This window comes from Delphinus delphis, chromosome 11, assembly GCF_949987515.2.
Source record: "Delphinus delphis chromosome 11, mDelDel1.2, whole genome shotgun sequence".
NCBI lineage: Eukaryota > Metazoa > Chordata > Mammalia > Artiodactyla > Delphinidae > Delphinus > Delphinus delphis.
In genome coordinates, this window is record NC_082693.1 from 64,317,142 (window position 1) to 64,344,263 (window position 27,122).

General features: G+C 36.1%; 1 protein-coding gene across 1 annotated transcript in view; it reads left to right on the forward strand.

Annotated features, from left to right (window-relative positions):
* PTPRQ (protein tyrosine phosphatase receptor type Q) overlaps positions 1-27,122 on the forward strand; it is a 196,617-nt gene that overhangs the window by 13,090 nt on the left and 156,405 nt on the right. Inside the window, exons 9-16 of the mRNA XM_060025305.1 lie at positions 5,266-5,438; positions 14,054-14,234; positions 15,610-15,771; positions 15,875-16,054; positions 16,659-16,766; positions 16,910-17,188; positions 25,065-25,247; positions 25,602-25,703. Of these exons, the coding sequence (XP_059881288.1) occupies positions 5,266-5,438; positions 14,054-14,234; positions 15,610-15,771; positions 15,875-16,054; positions 16,659-16,766; positions 16,910-17,188; positions 25,065-25,247; positions 25,602-25,703 (1,368 nt within the window). The remainder of the gene's footprint in view (positions 1-5,265; positions 5,439-14,053; positions 14,235-15,609; positions 15,772-15,874; positions 16,055-16,658; positions 16,767-16,909; positions 17,189-25,064; positions 25,248-25,601; positions 25,704-27,122) is intronic.

Here is a 27,122-nt window from a genome sequence, read left to right on the forward strand (position 1 = left end):
TACAATCATTTTTTTACAGTCACACTAACACTTGAAAAAGTTTTCAGTTTTTGTTTATGTGAGAGCTAACATACAGTAACTTGTGAATTAAGTACACAGTGTGCTCACATGCACGTGCATACACACACACACACACACACACACACACACACACACACACACACACACACACACACACACACGAGGCTGGGCATACCTTCATCAGATAAATCATTCAAGTGTTTCACCATGAGAGGGCAGCAACTATTAGGGAATTTTGTACTTCTCCCCCATTTCAAAGAACAACCCTTGATAATATTTTGCTATTGAAAGAACGTAAAAATTATGTTACATCGATTTCAAATGAAAATTCTAATGTGTATACAGTTTCAATACACAGGTTAAAAAAGAGACGCACACTCATTAACAAAATGCTCTTATTTTTTCATATCAAAACTTTTTCCATTGTATTACTATCAGAAGAGTCTTAGCATTGTACGTCTTCTCAATTAGACGTGAAATTTCTCCCACCTCCACCTAAACCTGCTCTTAAGCATTTTCAAGAAATCTAGACAGATTTATGGATGGCTGTCAAACACCACAGAGCAATCTGGCCTTCATCATACTTAGAGCCCTTGAATTTGGTCTTTTCTCAACCACCCCAACTGACCAATTTCTATTCTCATGTTATGCAATTAAATAAATTCAGTCTTCTTTCAAGCCAAGCTGATTTTGGTGCTCCTAAACTGAATCCACAATTTAAGATTTTTGTTTTATTGTCATCATTCTTGGCCTACAGTATCTGACCAAAATAGGGAAATAGATAATACATTGCCACATACAGTGCCATTTTGTTTATTTGGGATATTGTTTAAGCATTTATTTCCCTTTCTTTATATCTGTACATTTTATTGACAAAAAAGTAGAATTTTAAGGACATTGTTCAACATATTTCACATGGGTTATTTTTCACACCAAGTTATTTTGAATATCTGACTCTACTTGCCCTGTGTAACGAGCAGTGTATCCTAAGTTTTATCCTACTGCCTCCTGTACTACTCACCATGTAGACCACATCCAGGTGGCTTCCAGGAGAACCCACTGGCAACAGGTGGGTTTCTCTAAGGGCAGGCGTAGCACAGTTCTTACCTCTGCATGTCTGCTTCTCCATGGAGTTCTCAGGGAGTTTCAGTGGAATGCTGGGGCAAATTCAGTGAATGTAGACTCTGACAGCACTAATTAATCCTGGTCCTACTAATTAAAACTTTGCCATAAAGGAATCTTTAGACTATATGAGAACAATCTAATAATTCATTAGAACTTTTTACTTTCAAGTAAAATTTATACCTTAGTTTTAGATTATTCTTTTTATTCATTAATACAACAGGGTTCTTTGTATTCTAATTAAAGTTACTCAATTTATTTTTTTCTCCATATTTAAAAGTAGTCTATAGTCTATTTAAAAAATTAATTAGGACCAGCTTTTAAATTAATATATTTTAAAATAACTAGGGTTCTAACAAACCTCCAGATATTCATAGAAAAATATTGAATTGATTTCTTATAGAAAATATATGCTATCACATTTTAATGGGGCTGATTTCTCTAATACTGAGAATCATATGGTCCATGGTCTACTTTGTTTATCAAAGAAAATCAACATGATGTTGTTAAAGCAGTTATCCTATGTATTTCATAATGTTTCTACATATCCGTTAATATTTTACTGAGCAGATTTCTACATAGGCATGAAGAAGAGATGGTTTTGGAAAAAATGATAATTTAATAATCTCTAATGTTATAAAACATCATAGTTGCCTATTCCAAAATGAGGTAATCTGCTGAATATAACATAGGCAACAGAATTTTCTTATTATTTGTATCGGGATTAAAGAAACTTAAGTAAATTTTGTTGCTTCAATATCCCCTAAAACTTCTCTGCCACTAGTGTCAAATATCTTTTAAGGAGGTTAACATCATTCCTTAAAAGCAAACAAAGTATTGAAATCCATATTTACTCCTCCATAAATAGATATTGGAAGTGAAGACATTTGTCCTTAGTAGTTTCAATTTGCTACTTTCTGCCAATAGTAGCAACATCTTTGTAGGGAGATCACTGAGAAACTCTGAACTTTGTGTTTTTCAGGATTCTCCGTGACTTTTATTTTTCAGTAGATTTTTGCAAAATTCACTTCTAATGGAAGTTTAAGTTGCTAGATAATGGCAGGCTTATTTTAATGTATTTTCTCTACCCCAATGCCGTTCGTCTCCATTTCATTTTTTTCTAAGAATTTTTCATTTGCAAACTCCAAATCATTTGGAATATATTTTTACTAATCATATGTGTACTCTGTTTCCCATTTCTTAGTAAAATTTATAGGTGTATTGACTTGAGAATGATTCTTAGGTCATCCCCATGGACAACACCTTCATAATTGATGCTGAACCATGAATAATTGCTTTGTGTGTTTGATTTTCTTTAGTTAATTTGGTATCAATATTAAAGAAGTTTGATCTAATCCACACTTCTCTGGTTTCCCCATAAGAATTTGTGGTGTAACATATCAAGTATCTTTCTAAAGACAAGATACAATGCTGTCTACTCCATTTCCTTTATCCCCTAAGCTTTTTCTTCTTTCATAAAAAAAAGAGACAGCCTTAGAATCATTCTTACACAAGTTTGGGGTACATTTTTAGGGTAACATAGAACCACTTAAAGTTGGATTGTAACTTTAGGCATTAGTGTCATGGGGCAATACTTACTAAGTTATATTGAAAAGTATAAATCAAAAGATAGAGAAACAGTATCTGCTACTATTTTTAGGTTTGGCTAACAGAATAAGAGAGTACTTTTTAAATATACTGCTGTACTGGGTAATGTTTGGTATCCTACTACATTATTATGTTATATCACATGGGACTGACCATTTCACTTATTTTATAGTAGGCAGGGTTTAGTTATCTGATTAATCTGATCAATGTACTTATTAAACTGGCTTTTTCAGTTAAGATTCTACATGTGTTCAAATTAGATGGAAAAGTGCCAGGTCTCTTCTTTGATTTAGGTTATGCAATACTGAGAGTTTGTCTACATAGCGACCCCAAAATAAAAGGTCAAAGCAAGGTGGAATTGGAGTTTTGATATTTAAATAGCTGTGTTGTTCTCACACTACATGGTTAATTAGAAAGGTCCTCCACTCTTGAAAAATGTATATTGGCATATATGATGATAGAAACATAAGCTTTAGGAACAGTGTATGTTAATGAAATAAAACGTGTAAGAGGTGACCTATGCAAAGGATTTTATCTGTTTTATTCCTTCCTCTATCCTCAAGCGCCTAGAACAGTGACTGTATGATGAGTCCTCAGTCTGTTGAATGATGAATGAATCAATCAGTGATTGTAGGGTTCTAGCCTCAGTCTTTCCTCAGTCTTTCAAAGGTCAAACTATTTTTCTTTCAGATTTGAACACCTTTGGGGAAATCAGTCTAAAGAGTTATCCTTCTATATAGAGATATACCAAAATGTTTTTAGAAAAGGAGATGCAAATAATTGGCAAATTATAGGTGTACCCATGTTATGTTTATTTCAGTTTTGAGCACAGGTTATACCCATACTGGACACTGGAATTTTTTTTTTTTTTTTTTTTTTTTTTCTGGTACGCTAGCCTCTCACTGTTGTGGCCTCTCCCGTTGCGGAGCACAGGCTCCGGACGCGCAGGCTCAGCGGCCATGGCTCACGGGCCCAGCCGCTCCACAGCATGTGGGATCTTCCCGGACCGGGGCACGAACCCGTGTCCCCTTCATCGGCAGGCGGACTCTCAACCACTGCGCCACCAGGGAAGCCCATGGACACTGGAAATTTGACTGCAGTAATCAGATATGCTCTTAGTCCGGAATTCATCCATCTAGCCATTAACTAGTCAACAAACGTTTAGAAATATTTACATTGTTATAATCTCCAGGGAGATTTTTTTTACTGATTACTTCATAGAGACAAAGAAAAAAAAACAACTTTTAATCTACTGGATAAAATACTACATGGTTACAGGAGCTTACTACATGGTTAACTTAAGCATAATTAGGTTCATTAATTATAATAATATTTATGGGAGTTGTGACATTAATTTTCAATTCCTTTTTGTTATCTTAAAGGAGAACAGAGTCATTCTTCATTTGTATTATACCCCCAATATGTCTTTCTTCTAACTGGAATTTGGAAAACCTGTACTACTGTGAAATATCTCAGCTTAGGGAAATAGGGAAATGAGGGAAATGAATTTAATGTGTGACCACGTCCTAATCATAAAGGACAATATTTTTACATCTCATTTTCTCTTTCTTGAACCAACATATTATAAAGTCTTTTGAATTTGTTCCTAACTTTGTATGGTGATAGGAAAGTTTTAATCACACCGATTTTATAGATAGGGAAACTAAAGGTGGAGGGGTGAATTGGTTATTTATAATCACACAATGAACTATAGACAGAAAGTGGACAAGTGCCCAGAGCAGGTTTACTCGTGGTTCATTACTCCTGTGGCCCTGGGAGGTTTCCTAGAGGTTGCTCTTGGTGACATACATAGATACATACATACATACATTCATTCATTCATTCATTTATTTAGTGATTTTATACTTTTATACATTACAAAATTATTATCACTTGATGACTATCTAACTAGAATTTAAGTACTTCTTGCTTTATCTTAAACCAATTGTCAGTTTTTCTCTCTTTTTCTTTACTGTTGCAAAGAGTGAGGGCATCTGAAATTTGAGATTCACATAATTAATTTGTAAAATCAGCAGGAAAATATCAATCAACTCTTCAAACAATTTAATGTAATGAATTAAAATTTGCCTAATTGATTTTTACCAACTACATGTAATTTCATTCATGGTATTCTGGATATTATTTTTTGGTATGTTGTAATTTTTATAAAGTCTTCAGGATTTCTACTGGGCATTCATCAATCATAAACAACTTTCCCTGGGAAGTGGTTTTTATTAATTAATTTGTTTTGAACAAATGTTGTGACATTTTGATTTGGGAAAATTATTCCATGTTATTCTGTTTCTTGTGGACATTTTGAGAACAACGTGTAGAAATTTAAATATCTGTATATTTTAAACGATCAGATACAAATTTAATAATTAATAAATTGTTTTAGTCTGTTTTCTAATAGAATTGCTTATATATCTTCAATCGTGAACTAAGAATTAAGGGAATTTTTAAAAATTTGAGAATGTATTTTTAAATTTCCCTTTTCTTATTCTCTTTTTTTAGTTCCAGGTACAGTATTTGATTTGCAAGTTGCAGAAGTAGAAGCCACAGAAATAAGCATTACTTGGAAGAAACCACGACAACCAAATGGAATCATTAACCAATATCGAGTGAAAGTATTAGTTTCTGAGACAGGAGTAATATTGGAGAATACTTTGCTCACAGGAAAAGATGAGGTATTGCACTTTAATTTCTTATTTTGGGGAGCCCTTTCTACTTGGTTTTGGCCCTGATAACTTGGAAGATTTGCCAACATGCAAACATAAAATATTTGACGAGCTTCAGAGTACAAAATGAAGTAAATTTAGGCTATGTTGATAATCTAGCTCATCATATTTCATTTTAGGACATATATTATTAAGTGCTATTATGTTTTTTCAGCAATGAAAAATGTTAATTGAGGAATTAAGCAGGACTAAAGGTACTTCCATAAGTGAATATTATTATGGTAATTAAGGTAATGAATTGTTTGGAAACTCCTGTTATGATTTAAGTACTCCTTCTAAGGCTGTGCTTGTCATTTGGAAAAGTTGCCAACGAAAGGCACAGTAATTTTAGTAGCTGTTGTTGACAAATGATTTGACCTACTTAGGAAGCCAGATTTCTCAAAGCTGCCTCATTTAAAAACAAACGAACAATATACATTTGATTAAAGAAATCAAATAAATAAAAGAGATGAAATCGTTTCATAGATGTAAAATAAGAGGACAATGTTTGCTTCTGTTCACACCGGGAGTTTTTTCTCCCCTTTGTTTCTGTTAGGAAGCAGTGATTTTCCTTCACTGTCTTCATTCACCTCATCCAGCCAGCTGTTCACCTGTGAGTTCCCTCTAAAACTGCAGACTAGTTGTATCCAGATATTGGTGGCTCCTGGGGCTCACAAAAATTAAATATACTTGGGACCAGTGAGTGTAGCAATCTCTGTACCTTAGAGGTACTACCTGATGGTTATTCAGTAATTAGGTTCCACTCCTTTGGTCCAGAATCACTGTTTTTTCCTATCTCCACATATATTACCTATTCTATTTCTAGTCCCAGCTCTCCTCCATTTCTGACATCTACCTGAAAGTTGACCTCACTATGTGCTTAATGCATTCTGGCCACCCAGGACTTATTACTCCAAGTCGTTTGACATCTCTGGCCCAGGGTTAAATTTTAATCCAATGTGGACTCCATTCCTCTGTGCAAAAATGTTGAGTTATGATTTCTCTGATACTTTAGTTGACAACTCAGGCAAAGGGCAAAAGCTTAATCCTCTGCTCCTGCTGAGAAGGCCTTAAATTAGATACTTCACTATTTTAGGACTGGGTGACAGGTCTCTCACTTGTAATGACATCTACTGAATGGCAAGCCACACCTCTTTTTCTCTTGAAAGTAAGAGATTGTGGAACGACTTCTTTGTTATTCTGCCTATATCTATATGATCTGTGGTCTCTGTGACATAGTAGAGAGAACATGAGCTTTGGTACTGTACAGATCTGGGCTTATATCCTAATTTGGTCACTTACTGGGCTGTACAGCAGAAAGGTTAAGTGCATGGACCTAGGAGGAAATATGCTTGGGTTTAAACCTTGGTTTTGCCTGTAGTGATGGTTTAACCTCGAGAAAGTAGGCTTGACCTCTCTGAACTTCAGTTTCCTCTTCTCTAAGATAGGGACTCTAAGAGTCCCTATAACACAGGATTGTTAATGAAGGTTTAGTGGATTAATGTGTGTAAAGAGCTTAGAACTATACCTGGCATATGGTAAGTTTGGTGCTAAGTAATTGTGACCTGTTGTGATTATCAATCATGGCACTGGACCTTTCACCCTCATTGGGACTCAATATTAGTTTCCTTAGGTCTCAATAAAAGGAGGCATTATACTTCTCTTTATTTCTGTGATTGTATCTTTCTTCATTAGATCAGGCGCTATATTGATATTTCTGCTTCCCCATGTGATTGGTGTTTGGGTTCACCTTTCAAGAGGTTGACATATGGCAGAGGCTCTAAATCCAAATGAACCAGGGTCCTAGACCGGGCTCTGCCCTTTTCTAGATCTATGACCTCGGTCAAGTCAACTTTTGGAGACTTGCTGCCCTTACTTTTAAAGCAGAGCTTATATACCCACCTTATATGATGAGGAATAAAGGAGATAACAGATAAAACCTCTGGCTTAGTGTATTCATTTTTTATCCTCTTCCTTGACCTTGATGTAGGATAAGGACTCTTCTATTCAGTCTTCAACTTCTCAGAGTATAGCCTCCACACCCTGTCTCAAGAATTGTTTAAATCCTTGAAATCTTGTTAGAAGTCACCAGTGGCCTCCTAAGTGTCAGATAAGGTGGTAATATAGTTTTAGCCGTCCTCATCTTCCCTGTCTCCTCCAAAATCCATTCGTTTGCCTCCTACTCTCCAGCTTTTGATACAACCATTTTCTCCCTAATACTTGCTCCACTTTCATATACTGTGACTATGCAAAAATTTTGGCCTTGTGCAATGAAAAATGAATAAAATAAAAAAGCTAGCTCTTTTACAATTTTCTAGCTTCTTCATTATAAGGATATTGCAGAGAGTTTTCAGCCATGTCATTACACTTTTTTTTTGATAACCGCACAGTTTCAATCACTGCTTCCTATTTTCATGACTCTTTTGCCTTGTTTTCCATGATGATTTTTCTCTCTGACACTGTGCATCCCTAATTCAAATCATTTGTGGTGAAATTCTGCCAGGGCTCATCACATTTGAACTCATAAAACAGAACAAAACAAAACAAGCATCCTTTGGGGGATAACAGGACTTGGTTCTTGATTGAAAGGAGGAGATGAAGTTGGAATGAAGAAGAGGTACTAGACAGAGGTTCTGGGACAGTGATGGGGGCATATAAAGTTTCCCACAGGACACAAGAAGAAAGTCTGTAAAGGCAATTAATAGTTTTAGTGGTCAAGAACAAGGCCTGGAGAGAGGCTGACTTGAAACCCAGATACTAAATAACAGGCTTAGAATTCCTAACCCCTTGGACTGGGCACACCACAGATCTCTGATCTGAAGGTCATTGTCTAAGCATTTGGAAGGCTTTCATGGCATTTTTACATGCCTGATGTCTCTCTTTTTGGTTAATGGCACCATCATCCTCTCTTCATGAGGGCGTGAAACCTTGGAATTACCTCTGACTTTGGTTATACTTAGCATTTAATAGCCACTCAGTGTTAAGGCCAGTTATTTCTGCCTCCACAGTGTGACCTTCATACCTCTATATTCCATTCCTGTGTCCCCACCCCAGCTCAGGATTGAATAGTCTCTTGCCTGGACTATTTTTGTTAGCTTACTACGTTAGTTTTCCATTGTTGTATAACAATTTGCCACAAGCTTAAAACAACTCACATTTATCATCTCACAGTTTCTGTGGGTCAGGAATCCAGACAGCTTAGATGGGTTCCCTACTTAGGGTCTCATACAGCTGCAGTTAAGTGGCTTACTGTCCTGTGTTCTCATCTGGAGCCTTGACTAGGGAAGAATCTCCTTCTAGGCTCATGTAGAATTTTGGCATATTTCATTTCCTTTTGATTGTAGAACTGAGGGCCTTGGATTCTTTCTGGCCCTTTGACTAGAGACTACCCTTAGCTCTAGCTCATAGGGATCCCCCACATTTTCTTGCTACAGAACTTTCCTAGCCTGGCCATTTACCTCATCAAGCCAGCGGGGAGAGTCTGTATAATATAACTGTGAGAGTGACATCACATCACCATTGGTTAGATGCAAACCACAGTTCCCGCCCAAGAGGAAGGGATTATACAAAAGCATGAACAACAGGAGGTAGGGATAGTGGAGGGATCACGAGAGAGGCCATCCACTGTAGTCTCTCCACTGTTTTGTGTTTCACGCGTCTATGAGAAGAATCCTTCCAGATATAAGTATATTACTTAAACTAAAAAAGTAACTAAATAAAAAATGAGAATGGCCTGGGAACGGGAATATGTATCTATTTAAGTAATCTAGCTTTCCTGTCGTAGCAGAAAGTCAGTTGATGCTGTCTAAAGTAAGTGAGCCTTAACAGAACAGTATAAGCATGCTATCTAGTGATTTTAGAAGTAACGCCATAAGAACTGAAAACAGAAATGATTAAAGGTGTTGCTTCCAACAAATATTGAATCATTATGTTGTACACTTGAAAGTAATATGATATATGTCAGTTATATCTCAATTAAAATAAACAAACGATTTCAAAATCTCAAAAAATTGTTGCTTCTGGAGTGTAAGACTTGCAACTGGAAAAGTACAGACAAGGAAGTATTTCCATTGTAAATCCTTCATCACCTCTTGCATTTTTAGCCATGTGCATATATCATGATGATTACACTTTTAAAAAAGTATTAAAATATAATCATCCTATGCTAGGCTTGACCTGATCTCATCGTCCTTATTGAAATTTTTTCCAGTGACCTCTCATGAGTTGTTTGTTTCTTAATAAACAGAGGTTATTTAAGCATGCTGAAATACATATAAGATTTTACTCTCGATATTTAAAAACATATTTGAAGAAATACATTAGAAAATTTAATCTCAGCGTTTGAGGACTGTTATTTCAACTTCCAAGCTTATATATGAATGTCATCTATAACATGCCTAATAAATGATTGGGAATCCAGCCTCTGCTAAAATATTTGATCAACTCTGACAATAGGGAATCAACTACTAGAAAAGCAGCTCCTGTTCTTTAAGCCTTAAACTATGTTTCCTTATGGTCTCACAGACATGCGTTTATTAGGTAGCTATAAAGTTCTAGGCACTGCGATAGGTCCAGAATATACATAGATAAATAAGAAACTACCCTGTTCTTTAACTGTTTTGGACTGAAATATTCGTCCTCTAATGTTTACTAGTTTGTCCCATCTCTCCTCTATAGACCCACACAGTAGCATATAATGACTTTGAGTTTGGGATTTGCAACCAGGAAAATGTGTTCCAACCCCACCTCTGCTATGACTAGCTTTGTGAACTTGAACAGATGACTGTAAAATGGAGATAATAATATCTTTCCCTTTAGGTTATAATGAAGTGATATCACATGGGAAAAAGTATTTAGCACTGTACTTGATACACAGTAGCTTTAAATGTTAGTCTCTGCAGTAGTAATAACAGTACACAGTGATTTAACTTTTTATCATTTGAAATAATGCTCATGGCTTCCCTAAGGCTTAACATCCTCAGGTTCTCATCAGTCATGGTTTCCACGTCCTTCATATTATTGATAACTCTTCTGTGTATATTTTCCAATTTGTCAATGAGCCTCTTTCTCAGCTGAACACAATATTCTATATGTAGTTTGACTAGAGCCAAACTGAGCAGAATTATTTTCTCCTTTTGTGTAAACTTTCTACTTCTGTCAATGCAAAGAATAAAACTAATTTCTTTGGGAGACTCATTCTGCTGAGACAGAAGTTAGAAAACCCCTAAAGTCATCTCTCCATGGATTGCTCTCTGGCTGAGTTTCACACTAAAATCTCATCCTGTACTTGTTATTCTAATCGAACCCTGGGACATTTTATCCCCAGAGACGCTGCTTTGCTATGTAGTGTTACAGATTTCTGAGATTTGTATAGATACATCCTTTCATCCAACCTATTTCTCAAGTATATCAGTGTTTGTCAGTGATGAGCATGAGAAGAAAGCCAGCTAAATGCTTGGACAGTTGCTTCAGATTGAGGCTGAGGACAGGACTTGAAGGTAGTTAAGGAATGCTTGAGACAAGTTTACTTCATTGATTATTAGGAACATAAATAGAATCAAGTCTTAGGGATTTATCACCCAAATAATGTGCAGAATGATATAGTATCCATTAGAGGTTTCCAAACATAATGCTAATTGTAAACTTCTTTTTACCACTGGTTGATAATAGCACAAATCATGTTATAGTTTATAATAAAATAGAGAAGCATTTCTTAGAATAAGTCAGAATTTTCATTAATTCAATCGAGCAGACTTCTAGTGAGTGGAAGTTGATAGATGTACTAGAGTTTTTTTCTTTTCTTTTTTAAAATCATATTAGTTATAATGAAGACTGTTACATGTAGAATCAGGTTGGTTTATTCAGGTGGATTAGGAACTTAACTCTGAAGACTTCTAATTCTTTCACATAAATTCTGAAGATCTCTAAGTAGCATCTGAGAAGCTTTTCATGTTGATGAATTGTGACATTGCCTAACTCAGTTGTCCTCAACCAGGGGCACTTTTGCTCTCCAGGAGACATTTGGCAATCTCTGAAGACAGCTTTCACTGTCACTACTGGGAAGATGCTTCTAGTGGGTAGGGACCAGGGATGCTGCTATACTTCCTACAATGCCCTGGACAGCTCCCTATAACAAAAAATTATCTAACACAGAATGTTATTACTGCTGAGGTTGAGAATGCTGGACTAACTCAATGAGTCCAAGCTTTTGGGAGTTGTGATGGGCCTTTATTCCCTTCTATATCCCTCATTTCCACTCCTACTTCTCAGCCCCTTCTCATTACCCTCTTAAGTTCTGGTTCTTTCCCATCATTTTTGCTCTTAAAAATCTTTCTTTTTCATCCTTTGAAAAACCTAATACTTAATACCTTTTTAGAGAGGCAAAGTGTGGGAAATATTCACAACATGGCACACTTGGTGATAATTAGTAACATTCTGGGTTTTTACAAAACCAATGTTCAAATCATTTGTAGTTAGGGAGGGTCTTTCCAATGAATTCGGGAAAATTCAGATAGAATTAACTCAGGTCAGCTCTTAGGCTGGAACAGCAGTTTGTCAACAGAGATGCTTAACTTAGTTAATTGATAGGATACGATGGTTTAACTCTCAGAAGCTTATCTGACATTGGTATAAAATATGAGAGATTTAATGCAAAATCATAGTTCAGGGGAAATTCTTTGTATTACCCTGTCTTACCCTTTATAAAGTGCTTTGTACCCTGGATTCTCAAAGGGTGGCTGATTGATAGTGGAAACAGCTGTGTGGTTCAGGCATTAAACTATTGACTGGACTACCAGAGCATCTCTGAATTATGTGTTTGTGATTCATGCCTTCTCTGATTTCCCAGTGGAGACAGAGCTGAAGTGTGCCTTGAAAGATGGAAGAGCTTTAGTTTGTTCCATATAGGGTTCCTTATCCAGAGTGCTTTATCACAATATTCTTAGAGTAAATCTTATTGGTATCTCCCTACTTTTTATCACAATACTTTTTTGGCTGAAGATGTAACAAGATTTAGATAATTTTATTTTATAAATATCATTTGGAGAACTAGAGATATCCTTGCATCTTTTCTCCATTTTTTTATTTTTCAGAAAAGTTAATATTTAAATGAGCTGTCTTTGTAGCTAGTTAAATAAGTAAACTGCCTTAAAATTTCTTGCCTTCCCGATATTCTTCCTGAGTATCTACTACTTTTTTAACGATACTAAGTGCTTTATGTTAATAAGGAATTAAAAGCCTGTTTTTGGCTCTCGGAGTAAACACAATCCCAAAACATGTAAGATAATTAAAACACAGGTGTACCAAAATTTTATAAATAAATAAAACCTATACTATGAATTAATTACAAATTCTGAGGGTACGAGAGCAGGGAGTTGAGAAGGAACAGAATAATTTTCTTTTTTAAAAAAAGGGTTTGGAGTGAGTTTTGAAACTGAACTTGAAAAGGAATTGACAAAAAGAGAGTAGTTCTTGCAACAGTTTCTTTTTTTCCCAAAACTATTTCATTTTGGAAAATTTTGAACTGGTATAAATGGAGAAAAAAAGAGTATTATAAACTGTGTCCCCATTAACCCATCACCTGGATTCAGTAATTATCAGCATGCTGCCATTCTTGCCCCAGCTGTCTCTCGTTGTTGCTGTTGATGCCGGCTATTTTGAAATAAATTCCAGACTTCATATCTTTTTGCTCTTACGTGCCTAAGTATGGATTCCTACAAGACATGGACATTTTAATTTATTCAATAATTCCATTACCACAATTGACACAATTACTGATATTGTCTTGGTACCATCTGAAACGTAGACCATATTCAAATTTTCTCATTCTCTTTCAATCTGTTATGTGGGAAAGAAAGGAGAGAGTCCTCTTGTTGTCCCAACATAAAACTCTACTGTGTATATCTGTAATCTGCTCCTGACACTTTGTTTTCATTATTTGCCACTTCGGTGAACTCGACACTTGTGAGATACGTTATGGCATCTAGGAACAATTACAGTTACCCAAAATATTCCTTAAATCCAGAGCCTTGGAGAGGTCTGCCTTGAACTCTGAAAATTATTGCTATGTAATTTTGTTCATGTCTGTAACTTGTCTCGATGATAGATTAAACTATTATTAGTGATATGTATCTACCAGGCATGCAGGCTGCTCACACCTCGTATACAAATGAAGACATATAGATGGCAAAGCAAAACACATATTAATAAAGCAGTAAGCCTAGAACACTTATTTTTGGGGGGTGAGCAGTTAAAATATTTTAGTCATGAAACCTTTGCATGAGGATGTCTAATTTTACCATAAAGAAGCTAACTTAAGTCAGAAACGAATTATCTCCTTTTCCCCACAATACAGTATTGGTCTCTTAAGATATGGAATTGATCACAGTCGGTACAGTGATGCAGGATTTTAGTAGCTTCAGAGTGAAATCTTGGAATGTGAAAGAGACAGCAGTCATGGAAATAATATTATTTTTAAAAAAACCGTGATTCCAGAATTACTAGTTTTTGAAACTAGTCCTTGAATGAAGCCATTATTAACATAACTGTCACGAGCAGTCTTTGTAAATATCTGTTTTCAATTGCAGTATATAAAAGGCCCCATGGCTCCAGAAACTGTGAACGTAGTAGAGTCAATGGCAGGATTATTTGAGGGTTCAGCAGAGATGTCTTCTGACCTGTACTCGATTGCTTCAGTTATGTATAGCAGTCATCCACATCATAACTTTCCTGTGAGGAGTAGAGCTGAAGACCAGCCTTCAGCAGTTGGTAGGTACATTTCTTTTGTTGTTGTTCTGTGAAATGTATTTAAACCACCAGTACTAGCTAGCACAGATATGAACCTTAGCTGGGAGTTCAACCCAATTATTAATGGTCCATGGGCTGGAGTCAGATTTTTTCTTCTTTAACTGTCGGATAACCTCATACAGCAAATGGAAATGCCACACAGGCAGGAGCTGGCCCCTCCTAACCCATCTGACCTTCCTTGGAGAGAAAGTAGCACCCTAGAGTCTCTAGCCAAGCTGCATAGACAATCAGTTATTACAGTTGCCAAAGCAGGTGTGATGGGAAGGGATTAACATATCTTCAAATCATTTACAGGCCTCACACTCTCTGCAGTTTTTGACTAATAGGTTTTCAAATGTCACTGAAGGTAAATAGGTCAGAAAGTTACAACTCTAGTGCATGGGGTGATAAACAGGTGTAGGTGACCCCAATGATGTGGTGATGTCATTAGTGTATACACTTGCTCTTCAGGGTCAATGGATCTTACTGTCTCTAAAAAGAGAATGTCATATATAGCGAATTAAAAATACTTTGTTAGAAGACACAAATCTAAATTATCTCTCTGGTTTTTCTAAAATGCTAAGTGAGAAAAAAATTTTTTTCTTACTGCTTTTTCTCTGATTTGTTCCGTTCCAAATTAGAAGTGTTATATTATTTTATTGATGATGGCATTAGGCAGAAGTATCACACTGCATTTAATATATGTTTATTTCATTCATTGATCTGTTTTTCCTGAGCAAAGAAGACTTAATTTTTAGAAGACACTAAAAATTAGAGGCCCATGATTTCTGATGTAGATGTTTCCTTAAATACTTTGTTTGGCCTAAATGCTAATTAACATTGTAAGCGCAAGTTCTAAAAAACTAACATTTTCTGAAATCCTTGTCCAGACATATTTATGTGGCAGTTTTATAAGCATGCTTGCTTTAAATCACTAATGGATTTAGCAAATGTGTGGCGAATTTTGAGTCCAAATAAAACCTTATTTCTATGATTTTCAAATTATAATGCAGCATTGACTTACAATATTTAAATTTGATATTATTGCCTAATGGTCTTTTCAGAAAAAACTCCTAGCCTGTCTTTTTTAGAAAGTTATATTTTCTCAAAACACTAATCTCTTGTTCCAGGATAGTGTATAACAACTAGCAAAACTATATTATGATCACAAACTATTTATATATATTGTTGGGGTATATTTGGCATATTTATTATTAATTATATATCTACCTTTCATATAAAGGATTACATGGAGAGATTAATGAATAATGTGAAATTGGGTTTAAAATTTCACTGTGTGAGCAAGAATGATCTTGATCACAAAGCCAAACATTTTTTAAAAACTGATTTCAAATAGGAACTTCAAGGAATCAGTATATCGCTGACATTGCTGCTGAACAGCTGTCTTACGTTATCAGGAGACTTGTACCTTTCACTGAGCACATGATTAGTGTATCTGCTTTCACCATCATGGGAGAAGGACCACCAACGGTTCTCAATGTTAGGACACGTGAGCAAGGTAAGAATGTGTTTCCTTTGAAATAATTACCTGCAAATATTGCTCTTGTACACTGTAATACTTTTCTTTTCATTCATATTAATTGTTCACTCTTCTTCTCAAGTGCCAAGCTCCATTCAAGTTATAAAGTATAAAAACATTAGTTCTTCATCTATTTTGTTATATTGGGATCCTCCAGAATATCCTAATGGAAAAATAACTCATTATACCATTTATGCAATGGAACTGGATACGAACAGAGCATTCCAGATGACTACTGTAGATAACAGCTTTCTCATAACAGGTAGAACAAAGTTTTGTTTCGACATTCTTTTCCTGATGGAAAATACACATCTCTCTATGCCGTTAAACACAGCAGGGCACGTGTTGCATCATTCCAGATTTTGTTGTGCTATGCTCCCATGGATATCTTGAAAAATACTTGCAGAAATTACTTGATTAGATGTGTTTTTCTTTAACTATAGTTGTCTGCAAATAAAGTCATCAGATAACAGGTATCCTAAGAATATACTCTTAACCTAGGGGATTTTATGCCTGGTACATCAATATAACTCAGTATTGATGGCTTGATTAAGTGTATGTGCCAATCAGCTGAAGTAACTGAGCTGACATGGTGTTTGTGCCAAATCAACTGTACTCCTTGCAGTGTGCCAAAAATGATTTCTTCAGCCTCAGATGATCGCCTTAATATTTTAGGAAAAAACTAAAACGTCATCAAGATGGAAAGGCTCTCATCCCAAGGAAGTTTGGGAGATGGGGATTATAAGGGGGCTGATTTAGAGAACCAGTCTCCCAAAGAAGTTATTTTCACTAGTCCTGTGTTAAATGGCACTAATACAAGAATATTATTTTAAGGACTTTAAACAAATTGCCTGTTGTCCTTATAGGGTTAAAGAAATACACAAAATATAAAATGAGAGTGACCGCCTCAACCAGTGTTGGAGAAAGTTCTTTGTCCGAAGCAAATGACATCTTTGTGAGAACTCCAGAAGATGGTAAGAGTATCAGGTGCAGTTTTAATAAAAAGAAGCAAATGGTGTTGCATGCTTATTGCCATCTACCTCATGCTGCCTTTAGTGTCTGAAGTAATAAGGATGAAAAAATACATGTATTTAAAGTTTTGTTTTTTTCCCCCCAGAACCAGAATCATCACCTCAAGATGTTGAAGTTATTGATGTTACTGCTAGTGAAATAAGTTTGAAGTGGTCACCACCTGAGAAACCCAATGGGATTATTGTTGCTTATGAAGTGCTTTATAAAAATATAGATGCCTTATTCATGAAGAACACCTCAACAACAAGCATAATTTTAAGAGACTTAAAACCTTACACCCTCTATAACATTTCTGTAAGGTCATATACCAGATTTGGTCATGGCAATCAGTTATCTTTACTCTCTGTAAGGACATCTGAGACTGGTAAGTTTTTGTTTGTTTAATACATAGTAAGGAAGTAAACATGGCTGATAATTGCCATATTGTTTATATTTTACATAACCTAAAGTCTGTCATTCTGTTTTGTATAATCCAGGAATTTATATGCTCTTTCTGGTAAAGTGTGGGAAAAGACTTGCTGTGCAAATTTTTTAAGTCTGATTTACATATAAGGGAACTCCAGAATAAAAATCAGTGATTTTTTTTTTCAAATGAAATACCTTGAGAAATCAAAGGTCTTTTCAGTGTACCTATAAATTTGGTTGCTTTCAAATTAGGTAATAGCAGAGACACGTTCATAAGAGTAGACTCCTATACTATATATAATCTATATACATTCTCTATACGTCCATATACATCTACCTATAGATATAGATGTATCTATATTTATACATATGTATGTATAGATGTACATATATGTAAAGCTGAATGTAAGTGTATATCTATAGATAGATGTATAGAGACTATATATATAAATTGTATACATATATATGTACGTGTGTGTATAGACGCATACATATATCTACATACATTCTTTTTTAAAAAATAAATTTATTTATTTTTGGCTGCGTTGGGTCTTTGTTGCTGCGTGCAGGCTTTCTCTAGTTGTGGCTAGCGGGGGCTACTCTTTGTTGTGGTGCATGGACTTCTCATTGCAGTGGCTTCTCTTGTTGTGGAGCACAGGCTTTGGGCGCGCGGCCTTTAGTAGTTGTTGCGCATGGGCTCAGTAGTTGCGGCTCATGGGCTCTAGAGTGCAGGCTCAATAGTTGTGGCGCACAGGCTTAGTTTCTCCGCGGCATGTGGGATCTTCCCGGACCAGGGCTCAAACGCGTGTCCCCTGCATTGGCAGGCAGATTTTTCTTTTCTTTTCTTTTTTTTTTTTTTTTTTTGAGGTACGTGGGCCTCTCACTCTTGGGGCCTCTCCTGTTGTGGAGCACAGGCTCCGGATGCGCAGGCCCAACGGCCATGGCTCACGGGCCCAGCCGCTCCGTGGCATGTGGGATCTTCCTGGATCGGGGCACGAACCCGTGTCCCCTGCATTGGCAGGCGGACTCTCAACCACTGCGCCACCAGCGAAGCCCAGCAGGCAGATTCTTAACCACTGCCCCACAAGGGAAGTCCCTACATTCTTTTTTTTTGGTAATTAAACTTGTTTTTATTTAGAAATTGTAGTATCAGTTATGTTAACACAGTACATAAGCCATCTCAAAGTTGGATAACATAAACTCTTTCTAAAAATAGAGAAAAATAAGTTTACTTTAAATATATTTTAAATAAAAATAATTTGATTATTTTGGGAATATATTCTTTGATGAAGCTGTTATAGTTTATATACATTCTTGAGGTATGTGTATAGACAGAGGTGCAGAGTCTGAGCACAGAAAGGACATGCCTGGAGAAGGCTTACAGAGGAGGTAGCATTTGACCTGAGTCTTAAGGAGTTGGTGGAATGGACATTATAGAGGTTGTTGGGTGGCCAGGGGATGTATCCCATATAAAGGAAATAACGCAAGCAAAGAGTTAATTGTGTTTCAGTGATGCAAGAGCAAATAGCACAAAGCACGACATTTGCCTGATGATCTTAGTGCACTGTTTGTATTATGTTTATAGTCATATATTTTGCAGCATCACTTTTAGGCCAACTCCGTAAAGTTACTGTTTCATCCCTGCATTGTAAAAAATAAATATTTATTGATTGCCTAGATACTGGCTGAACCATATGGAGTTGCTATTCCTATATGTCATAATTGGCCAAATATCAACAATTTCTTCTGATTCAGACAGATGCTATAGGTGAGGCCTTGTCCCTGACCTTGAGGAACTAGGAATCTAGTAAAGTGGCTTACCTTTGAGCAAAAGTATCCTCTTCAGACTGGTCACAGAAATTAATAAGATTGACCATAGAGGATGACAGTAGTTGTAAGGGCAGGAATAAGAGTGTAATGAAAAGAACATTTTTTATTATTATAAGTTATCCATTATAGTGCAATTTAATTGATATATATATTGGCATGCTTCATTACTTTTATAAATATTGTACTTAAAATAAATATTTTTGAGAAAAATATCTTACTCTACCTGGTTTCATTTTACACCATGTCAAGGAATGAAGCATATTTTAAGTACCTGCAACATACCATTGTGGGCTCTTCTATTGGCTTTCACAAAAATTGCCTTTTTAATTCCAGAATAAAGCAATAAGGTATTATTATCTTCATTCCTAATGATAAACTGAGGTCTGAGAAGTTCATCCTTGCAACAAATATTCAACAAATAATTTACAGTATACCAACCCTTACTGGGCTATATTAGCACTGTAAAAGAAAATGAATTTCCACCCTCCTAAAGTTAATATAAATTACTGGGTGTTTCATAGGCAATGGAATCTACATTAATGACTTTTCCTAGATCATGTTTGCTAAGTTGGACCACCGAGTTCAGTTCTTTTTGAAAAACAGGAAGCTATAATTTTAAGCAGTCTCAAGGTGTCATTTGAAGCAGGATGTGCTCAGGAGCAACTATCTGTTTGCTGCCAGGGCTCAATATTCTTATTAAATACAATAAATACACACTCTACTCTTACTATAAAAAACAAGATCCCACTTTTCAATATTATTTCATGAGAAATTGAGAGCTATGCTAACTCAGTAATGTGTTAATGCTGCTAATTACAAATAGGAGTACATTATTTGTTCAGATGTTTTATCTTGATTATTTTACTAATGCTTGGAAGTGCAATAGCTGATGTGTGTTTACATGTATACAATGATAGAAAGAATTCAGTGAAGAGAGAAAAACTAAAAATACAACAGAGAGGAAAGAACGTCAAGTCTAAGGTCTGACTAAGTAGACGGAGTGGAATCTAGTGCTGAAGTGGACTGGGTTTTAGAAAGGAGTAAGGAGAGAAGGCAGTTAAAGGAAGAGGGGTGGTAGGAACGTATGTAGTCCTCTTCTGAAGGTTTTTATTTTCTCAATGAAATTAGAAGCAAGTTTATCAGCTTCGAATAAGGAGGGAGAGGAGATATTGGATGTTTGTGGAGAGAGAATATGGTGAAAACATACATAACAGAGGAGACTAAATGAACTAAAAAATAGATAGGTTGCCAAGCAGTGAAAAAGATTGATTTGAGATTTGAGGTTATAAATTAAAGTAAGGCTAGTGAGCATGGAGTGGTATTTTATTCAGACATTTTTAGCTGTTGTATTGCAGATGTAGAACTAGTCCTGAGTTCAGTTTAACCTAAGTTGGAATCTTGCAGGAAAAGTAAGATAGAAAAAGGAGTTTCTGGAGATTGCTAGGGAGTGATTTTAGTGATAGACTGTGGACTCTGACCTGAGTAAGTAGGGAGATGAGGACATAAGGGAGGTGATGGACAGTGAAGGTTTGATGAGGGTCAAAGACTTGTTGGATTGGCAGTACGGGGGTCAGTCAGCTGGAAAGATAGGTGGTTGCCAAAGAGAGGAATACTGACAGTTATAGGTAATGACAAGCCCTCAGGTGTTGCCATGAAAGCTAGTGGTTAAAGTGAGGTGGAGGAAAAGATTATTGAAATTATGGACCTCGACGAATACAGAGTCCACGGAATAGCACAGATCATTTCCATCAGTGTTGACATCTCTGAGAGTGGTAGAGAGGAAGTCAGTCATACAGGTGATAAACTTTTTAAGACGTGTGGAGAAGTGGAAGAGTACCACTAGGTGATTGTCTTAAAGGAGGGGTGACACTTCGAGTTTTTCAGGAAGAAGAAGAATAGATCTGGATATGGCAAACAAAAGCATAAATACTTGACTTCCAGGCCCTATGGTTATAGGAATGATGAGAGAAAAACAAATAGCTATCTGTTACCCAGGAGTGCTGAGTTGTAGTGTTCTCAAGCAGTTCCAAGATTTCACTTAGAGCCAGAAGGCTAAGAGAGCATTCAGAGTAGTTGTTGAGGATTTTTCTCAATTTAATGGTTTGGCTTGGAAAGATAGTACAGAAGATTTTGACTCTTTGGGAAGGGATAGTAGGATTATATTGCTGTATATTGCTATATCAAGTTATGTATTGAATTACAGTTCTTCCCCAAATTTTAGAAATATCAACATTCTTATCTAAGTTTTTCCTCTTAAGTCTGCTTTAGATGCAATGCACTTCATAACAGGTAACAGTGGGGGTGAGTTTCTACATTTTTAAGGCTTTTGAATTTTCTCTACTAACTTTATTAGTAGCATTTTTTATATCCGTTGTATTTAGACTACCAATAAAAAAGGTTCTCTTCTTTCTTTTGAAAGGAAAGGACTTCTATCAGGACTCTATAATGGCAATAATATGCACATATTTAGTTTATGTTGTTTAACCATCAAGTTAGTCATTATTGTTACTCTTCTATGAAGGCAATTTTAAACCAATATCTTTCCAACTGTGGTCTGTCATCTCCAGCAAATATTTTTCTGCTTAAAGTGCATTGTTTACAGTTTCATCTGTTGAGGTTGCATTGATGGCTTTCTCTCTGTTTTTGATTGTCTGAATATGCTTTTATTTTGTTCTTGTTAATTTTTCTGGGTTTAGAATTCCATTCGTTTTTCAACTGAGGTCACTTTTCTGTCTAATCGTCATTCCTATGTAGATGATCTGTTTTCTTCCTGGTGCTGTTAAGATCTTCTCTTCTTTGGTATTATGTACTTTCACAATGATGTGTCTAAATATGAGTTTTAAAAATTTAATTTATTTTTGGCCGCATTGGATCTTTGTTGCCTCGTGCGAGCTTTCTCTAGTTGTGGGGAGCTGGGGATACTCTTCGTTGCAGTGCGCGGGCTTCTCATTGCGGTGACTTCTCTTGCTGCGGAGCACAGGCTCTAGGCATGTGGGCTTCAGTAGTTGTAGCACGCGGGCCCAGTAGTTGTGGCTCACGAGCTCTAGAGTGCAGGCTTAGTAGTTGTGGTGCATGCGCTTAGTTGCTTCGCGGCACCTGGGATCTTCCTGGACCAGGACTCGAACCCGTGTCCCCTGAATTGGCAGGCGGATTCTTAACCACTGCACCACCAGGGAAGCCCCTAAATATGATTTTTTTTTTTGCGGTACGCGGGCCTCTCACTGTTGTGGCCTCTCCCGTTGCGGAGCACAGGCTCCAGATGCGCAGGCTCAGTGGCCATGGGTCACAGGCCCAGCCGCTCCGCGGCATGTGGGATCCTCCCGGACCGAGGCACGAACCCGCATCCCCTGCATAGGCAGGCGGACTCCCAACCACTGCACCACCAGGGAAGCCCCATATGATTTTTTAAAGAAAATTTTGCTTGAGATTTATTGGGATTCCTTGTTCTGAAGCTTGATATCTTTCAACAATTTTGGTCAATCCCAGCCAATATCCCTTCAAATATTTCTTCTTCATTTTCTCTACTTTCTTAGACCCCCTTAGTATATCCTTTATGTCTCTTAACTGCCATTTTATATTCTCTACATTTTCTTTCTCTGAGTTACTTTATTCAATACTGTAAATTTTTTTTGCTAAAATTTTCACTATATCTAATCTGCTTTTTTGTGCATCAAGAGAATTTTAATTTTAGTTATTTTTTTTCTGTTGTACAAGTCCTATTTGGTTCTCTTTCAAGTATGCTTGGTTATTTACATTATTTATTACTAGCTAAAGAATTCATTGCTCATACTTTCAAATGTTTGATTTCTTGAAATAGATTAAACGTTTGTATTTTTATTCTTTGATAACTTCAGTATCTAAAGTCTTTTGAAGTCTGACTGCTGTGTGTGTGTGTGTTTTCCTTTTTCTTTGCTGGCTTTAAGTATTGGTGCCTGATTTGCCTGTGTATTTTATGACTTTTATCAGTGAGTTCATATTCCTTGAAACTTCATCTGTGGGAAATTTATGTAGACTGAGTTGAAGTTGAGTTTCTTCCAAGAAAATGTGTGTTTGCTTCTGCTAGTTGCTTTTGAGTAATGGCAACTCAAATTCATTTTAATTTATATTCTTAAGTAGAGGTCTTTTCAGGCTATATGGGTAGCATGGATTTAGGCTACATATGCTCATAGGGATAGGCTTAAAGTTCCAAAAATGTGTCATTTTTCTATTCCACCTCTTCATCCAGAGGAGTGGCAAGAGGAAAAAAGTTACTTTTCTGGCCTCTTTTGCATGATGGGCTTACTTCTCACTCCCTAGTCCTTGAGAGTGAATACACCACATTGCACAAGCCTAGGAGTTACCACTCACATTGAGGTCTGTGGTACTCTGCAGAAGAATTCAAGGTGCCCCTAGAGTTGGCCAATATCATGGCCCTAGTTGAAATTGCATTCTTTTGGGGTTCCAATTCTTGATGCAGGGGTATCCTTATCCTTCTTCTGGCCCAAGGTTTTATATTCTTTTTCTGGCACTCTACATAGCTGTTAATACAGAAACTCCAAGTCACCAGGATTGACCAGTACCCTCCAAGACAGAGCAGGCTTTAGTACCAGCTTCCATCTCAGGATTCTTGTTTTTACTTTGTTTTTTGTTTGTTTGTTTTATTTTGTTTGTTTTTTTGCATTTGTTTTTGGATCACCAGAAATCTCTAACTCCCTTGTCAGCTCTGCAATTCCTTACGTGACAAGAAAAATGTTAATTTTATGCAGAGTTTTACTTCTTTTAATTATAATAGTCATTCAATTTCGTGTTTATCTATTCCAGCATTTTGGCAGAATTGGAATCCCATATGTAGTATTGGTATTTGAATATATGTAGAAAACCATTTTATGACCATTACATTCAATATAATAAGAACATTAATAGATACAGAAAACTAGTGTTTTATTTATTGATATCCTGTATCCTTAGTAGACTGTTTTGTTACCAGGTTATTATATGCAGCCTTATATCTAGGAGAGGATCCTTGTCATAGATCTTGTTGTATATCAAAACTATTCTATTAATCATTTATGTATTATTATCATTATTAATGAAAGGCAGAATCAATTTTTAAGTGTTTTTCAGTCCTCCTTCTTGTACAGTTAGCCCTTTGTATCTGTGGGCCCTGAATCCACAGATTCAACCAACTGTGGATTGAAAATATTTGAAAAAAAATTGCAGCGAGTTCCAAAAAGCAAAACTTAAATTTGCTGCATGCTGGCAGGCAACTATTTACATAGCATTTCCATTGTGTTTACAATTATTTATATAGCATTTATATTATATTAGGTATTATAAGTAAACTAGAGATGATTTAAAGTATACAGGAGAATGTCCATGGCTTATATGCAAATACTATGCCATTTTATATAAGACTTGAGCATCCTTGAATTTTGGTATCCATGAAGGGGGTGGGGGTGAGGATCCAATTCACTGCAGATACCAAGGGACCACTTTGTCTGCATGTACTGCAATGTAAGACAGTTTAATAGAGTCTCAGGTATTTTAATAAAAGTATCATCCTATAGGGCTTCCCTGGTGGCGCAGTGGTTGAGAGTCCGCCTGCTGTTGCAGGGGACACGGGTTCGTGCCCCGGTCCGGGAAGATCCCACATGCCACAGAGCGGCTGGGCCCATGAGCCATGGCCACTGAGCCTGCATGTCCGGAGCCTGTGCTCCGTAAAGGGAGAGGCCACAGCAGTGAGAGGCCCGCGTACCAAAAAAATAAAAAATAAAAAATAAAAAAAATCATCCTCTAAACATTATTCTGTAGAGTTGTAGTATGAATTTTCTTTGAAATGAAATGTGTCTTAAACAGTTGTAAGTGCTATAATTTACCCATATTTTACTGCATTTAGGATGTTTATTATAATCGCACTCTAATGAATGTTCATGTATACATATCCTTATCCACTGGAGCGAAAACTTCAGCAGAATGCACTATTAGGGTGGAATTGTTTTATGCATGTATCTTTTTGTTTTTTTCAGTGCCTGATAGTGCACCAGAAAATATTACTTACAAAAATATTTCCTCTGGAGAGATTGAGCTATCATTTCTTCCCCCAAATAGTCCCAATGGAATTATACAAAAATATACAATTTATCTCAAGAAAAGTGATGGAAATGAGGAAAGAACTATAAATACAACCTCTTTGACCCAGAACATTAAAGGTAAAAATATATATAATACTGGATATTTACATTTATATTGACAGAGTGGCCACAAAATATTAGCTTGTTGTTATATTAGAAATGGTAAGTGTGATTAGCTTTATACAGGGTGTGACAATTCTGGCCTTCTGGTAAATAAACTGGAAGTTTATGGCAGGTCATGTGAAAGACTACTCTAAGTCAGTTTTTTCTACATTTTTTAATATTTTGTCTTCATAATAGGAGTTACTATTCCAAGAACTACATTTTCATTTAGTTTTTACTTTTGAAAGAGTGTTGAGACATTTCATAGCTTGCTTCTTGCATATAATTAAGGGACATTTTGTAAGTCTTATCTATTTTATTTCTTTTTAGGACTGAAGAAGTATACACAGTATATAATTGAGGTGTCAGCTAGTACACTCAAAGGTGAAGGAGTTCGGAGTGCACCCATAAGTGTGCTGACTGAAGAAGATGGTAAATATAGCAGTGAATAGTGATATATTTTGAATCCATCACACTTCAGAAAACATGTATACAGAATGAAGATATAACTAAGAATTCTCCAGCCTTGGGTAGCACTTGTGTGCTGCACCAGCTTTATACAGAGATTTCATTGTCATGGTTTAAAAGAAGCTTGCAAAGTCAGATTTATGTTCAGTAAAATCAGCTATATAAAATGCATTTTTTTAAAATTCTGAAGTCATCCATGCTCTGTAAAAAAAAAAAAAATCAGTAATATTTTTTTCCATGGGAATTTTTAAGGCTAACATTTTGGTGCAAATAGTTTGAACATCAATTAGTATATGTTACAACTGTGTTTTTCAACTTTAACATTCGTAAGACTAGACATTTACATAAGTTTTGTAGTAGATTCTGTTATGTCAACCTGCACCATTTTTTATTGTTATTAGGATTAGCTTTTTGCTAATGACTGCAGGCTATTTTCTGGATTTCTCTACATAATTTGCCAAGATGCTGTTCCTGAATGTTAATAGCCTTCATATTGAATATCTAAGCATACATTTTCCTAACCTGAATAAAATCAATTTTACTACTGAGACCACTTTACAATACTACTTCACCAAGTTATAGGCATATATCATGCTAAGAAAATTACTTTTGAGAGATATATTTGGGATTTGGATTTACATTTTATGTTTTTTACATTGGGTATTTTGAGAATGTTATTTTTCTTCTGTAAAAGAAAGTCCCATTGCGAAGAGGGGTAGGTCTGGATGTAACATGTGTTTGTAGAATATCTTTTTTCACCCTCTCAGGTTTCCCCAACTTCACACTAAGCTGCACTCTGTGGTTCAGATTCTAGTCATTCACCAGGACAAAATGTATGTTACTTACTTCTAGAAGAAGAAAGGCTTTTCTCTGCGTTTTTCTTACTTTACTCCAAGTAATAAAGTCTTCAGAAGCCCTCTTCCCCCATTTCAGGTCCCACTATGTTTTCCCCTCCACCAAAATACTTCATCAAAACATCCTGGTAAGGTGATCTACCAGGGTCAGAAACTGGTAGATCTTAGTTTCTACCCCCATTTCTAGAAACTTAGAACTGGTTGCCCCAGTTTCTAAGTCTTCTCATGGGTTAGTCTTCCTTAGTTATTGCCTCTACTTTCCATGCTTGTTTCTTCAGCAAAACTCACCTGTCCAAATTTTCATTTTTTTCATAGATTCTTCTTGCTCTCAAAGTGAAAATTAACCAAATAAAAAAGTTCTCCCAAAGAGACCATGGCTAAAGGCTAGGGAAGAAGGTTAGCTCTCCTTCTCTCTTAGGTAATGTCTAAGAAAGATGTATTAAATCATTTTAGCAATGCCCTAATAGACATAGTACCCTCTTTATTTCCAATCTAATGAAATAGTCCCTATAGTAAGAATCTGAGGTCT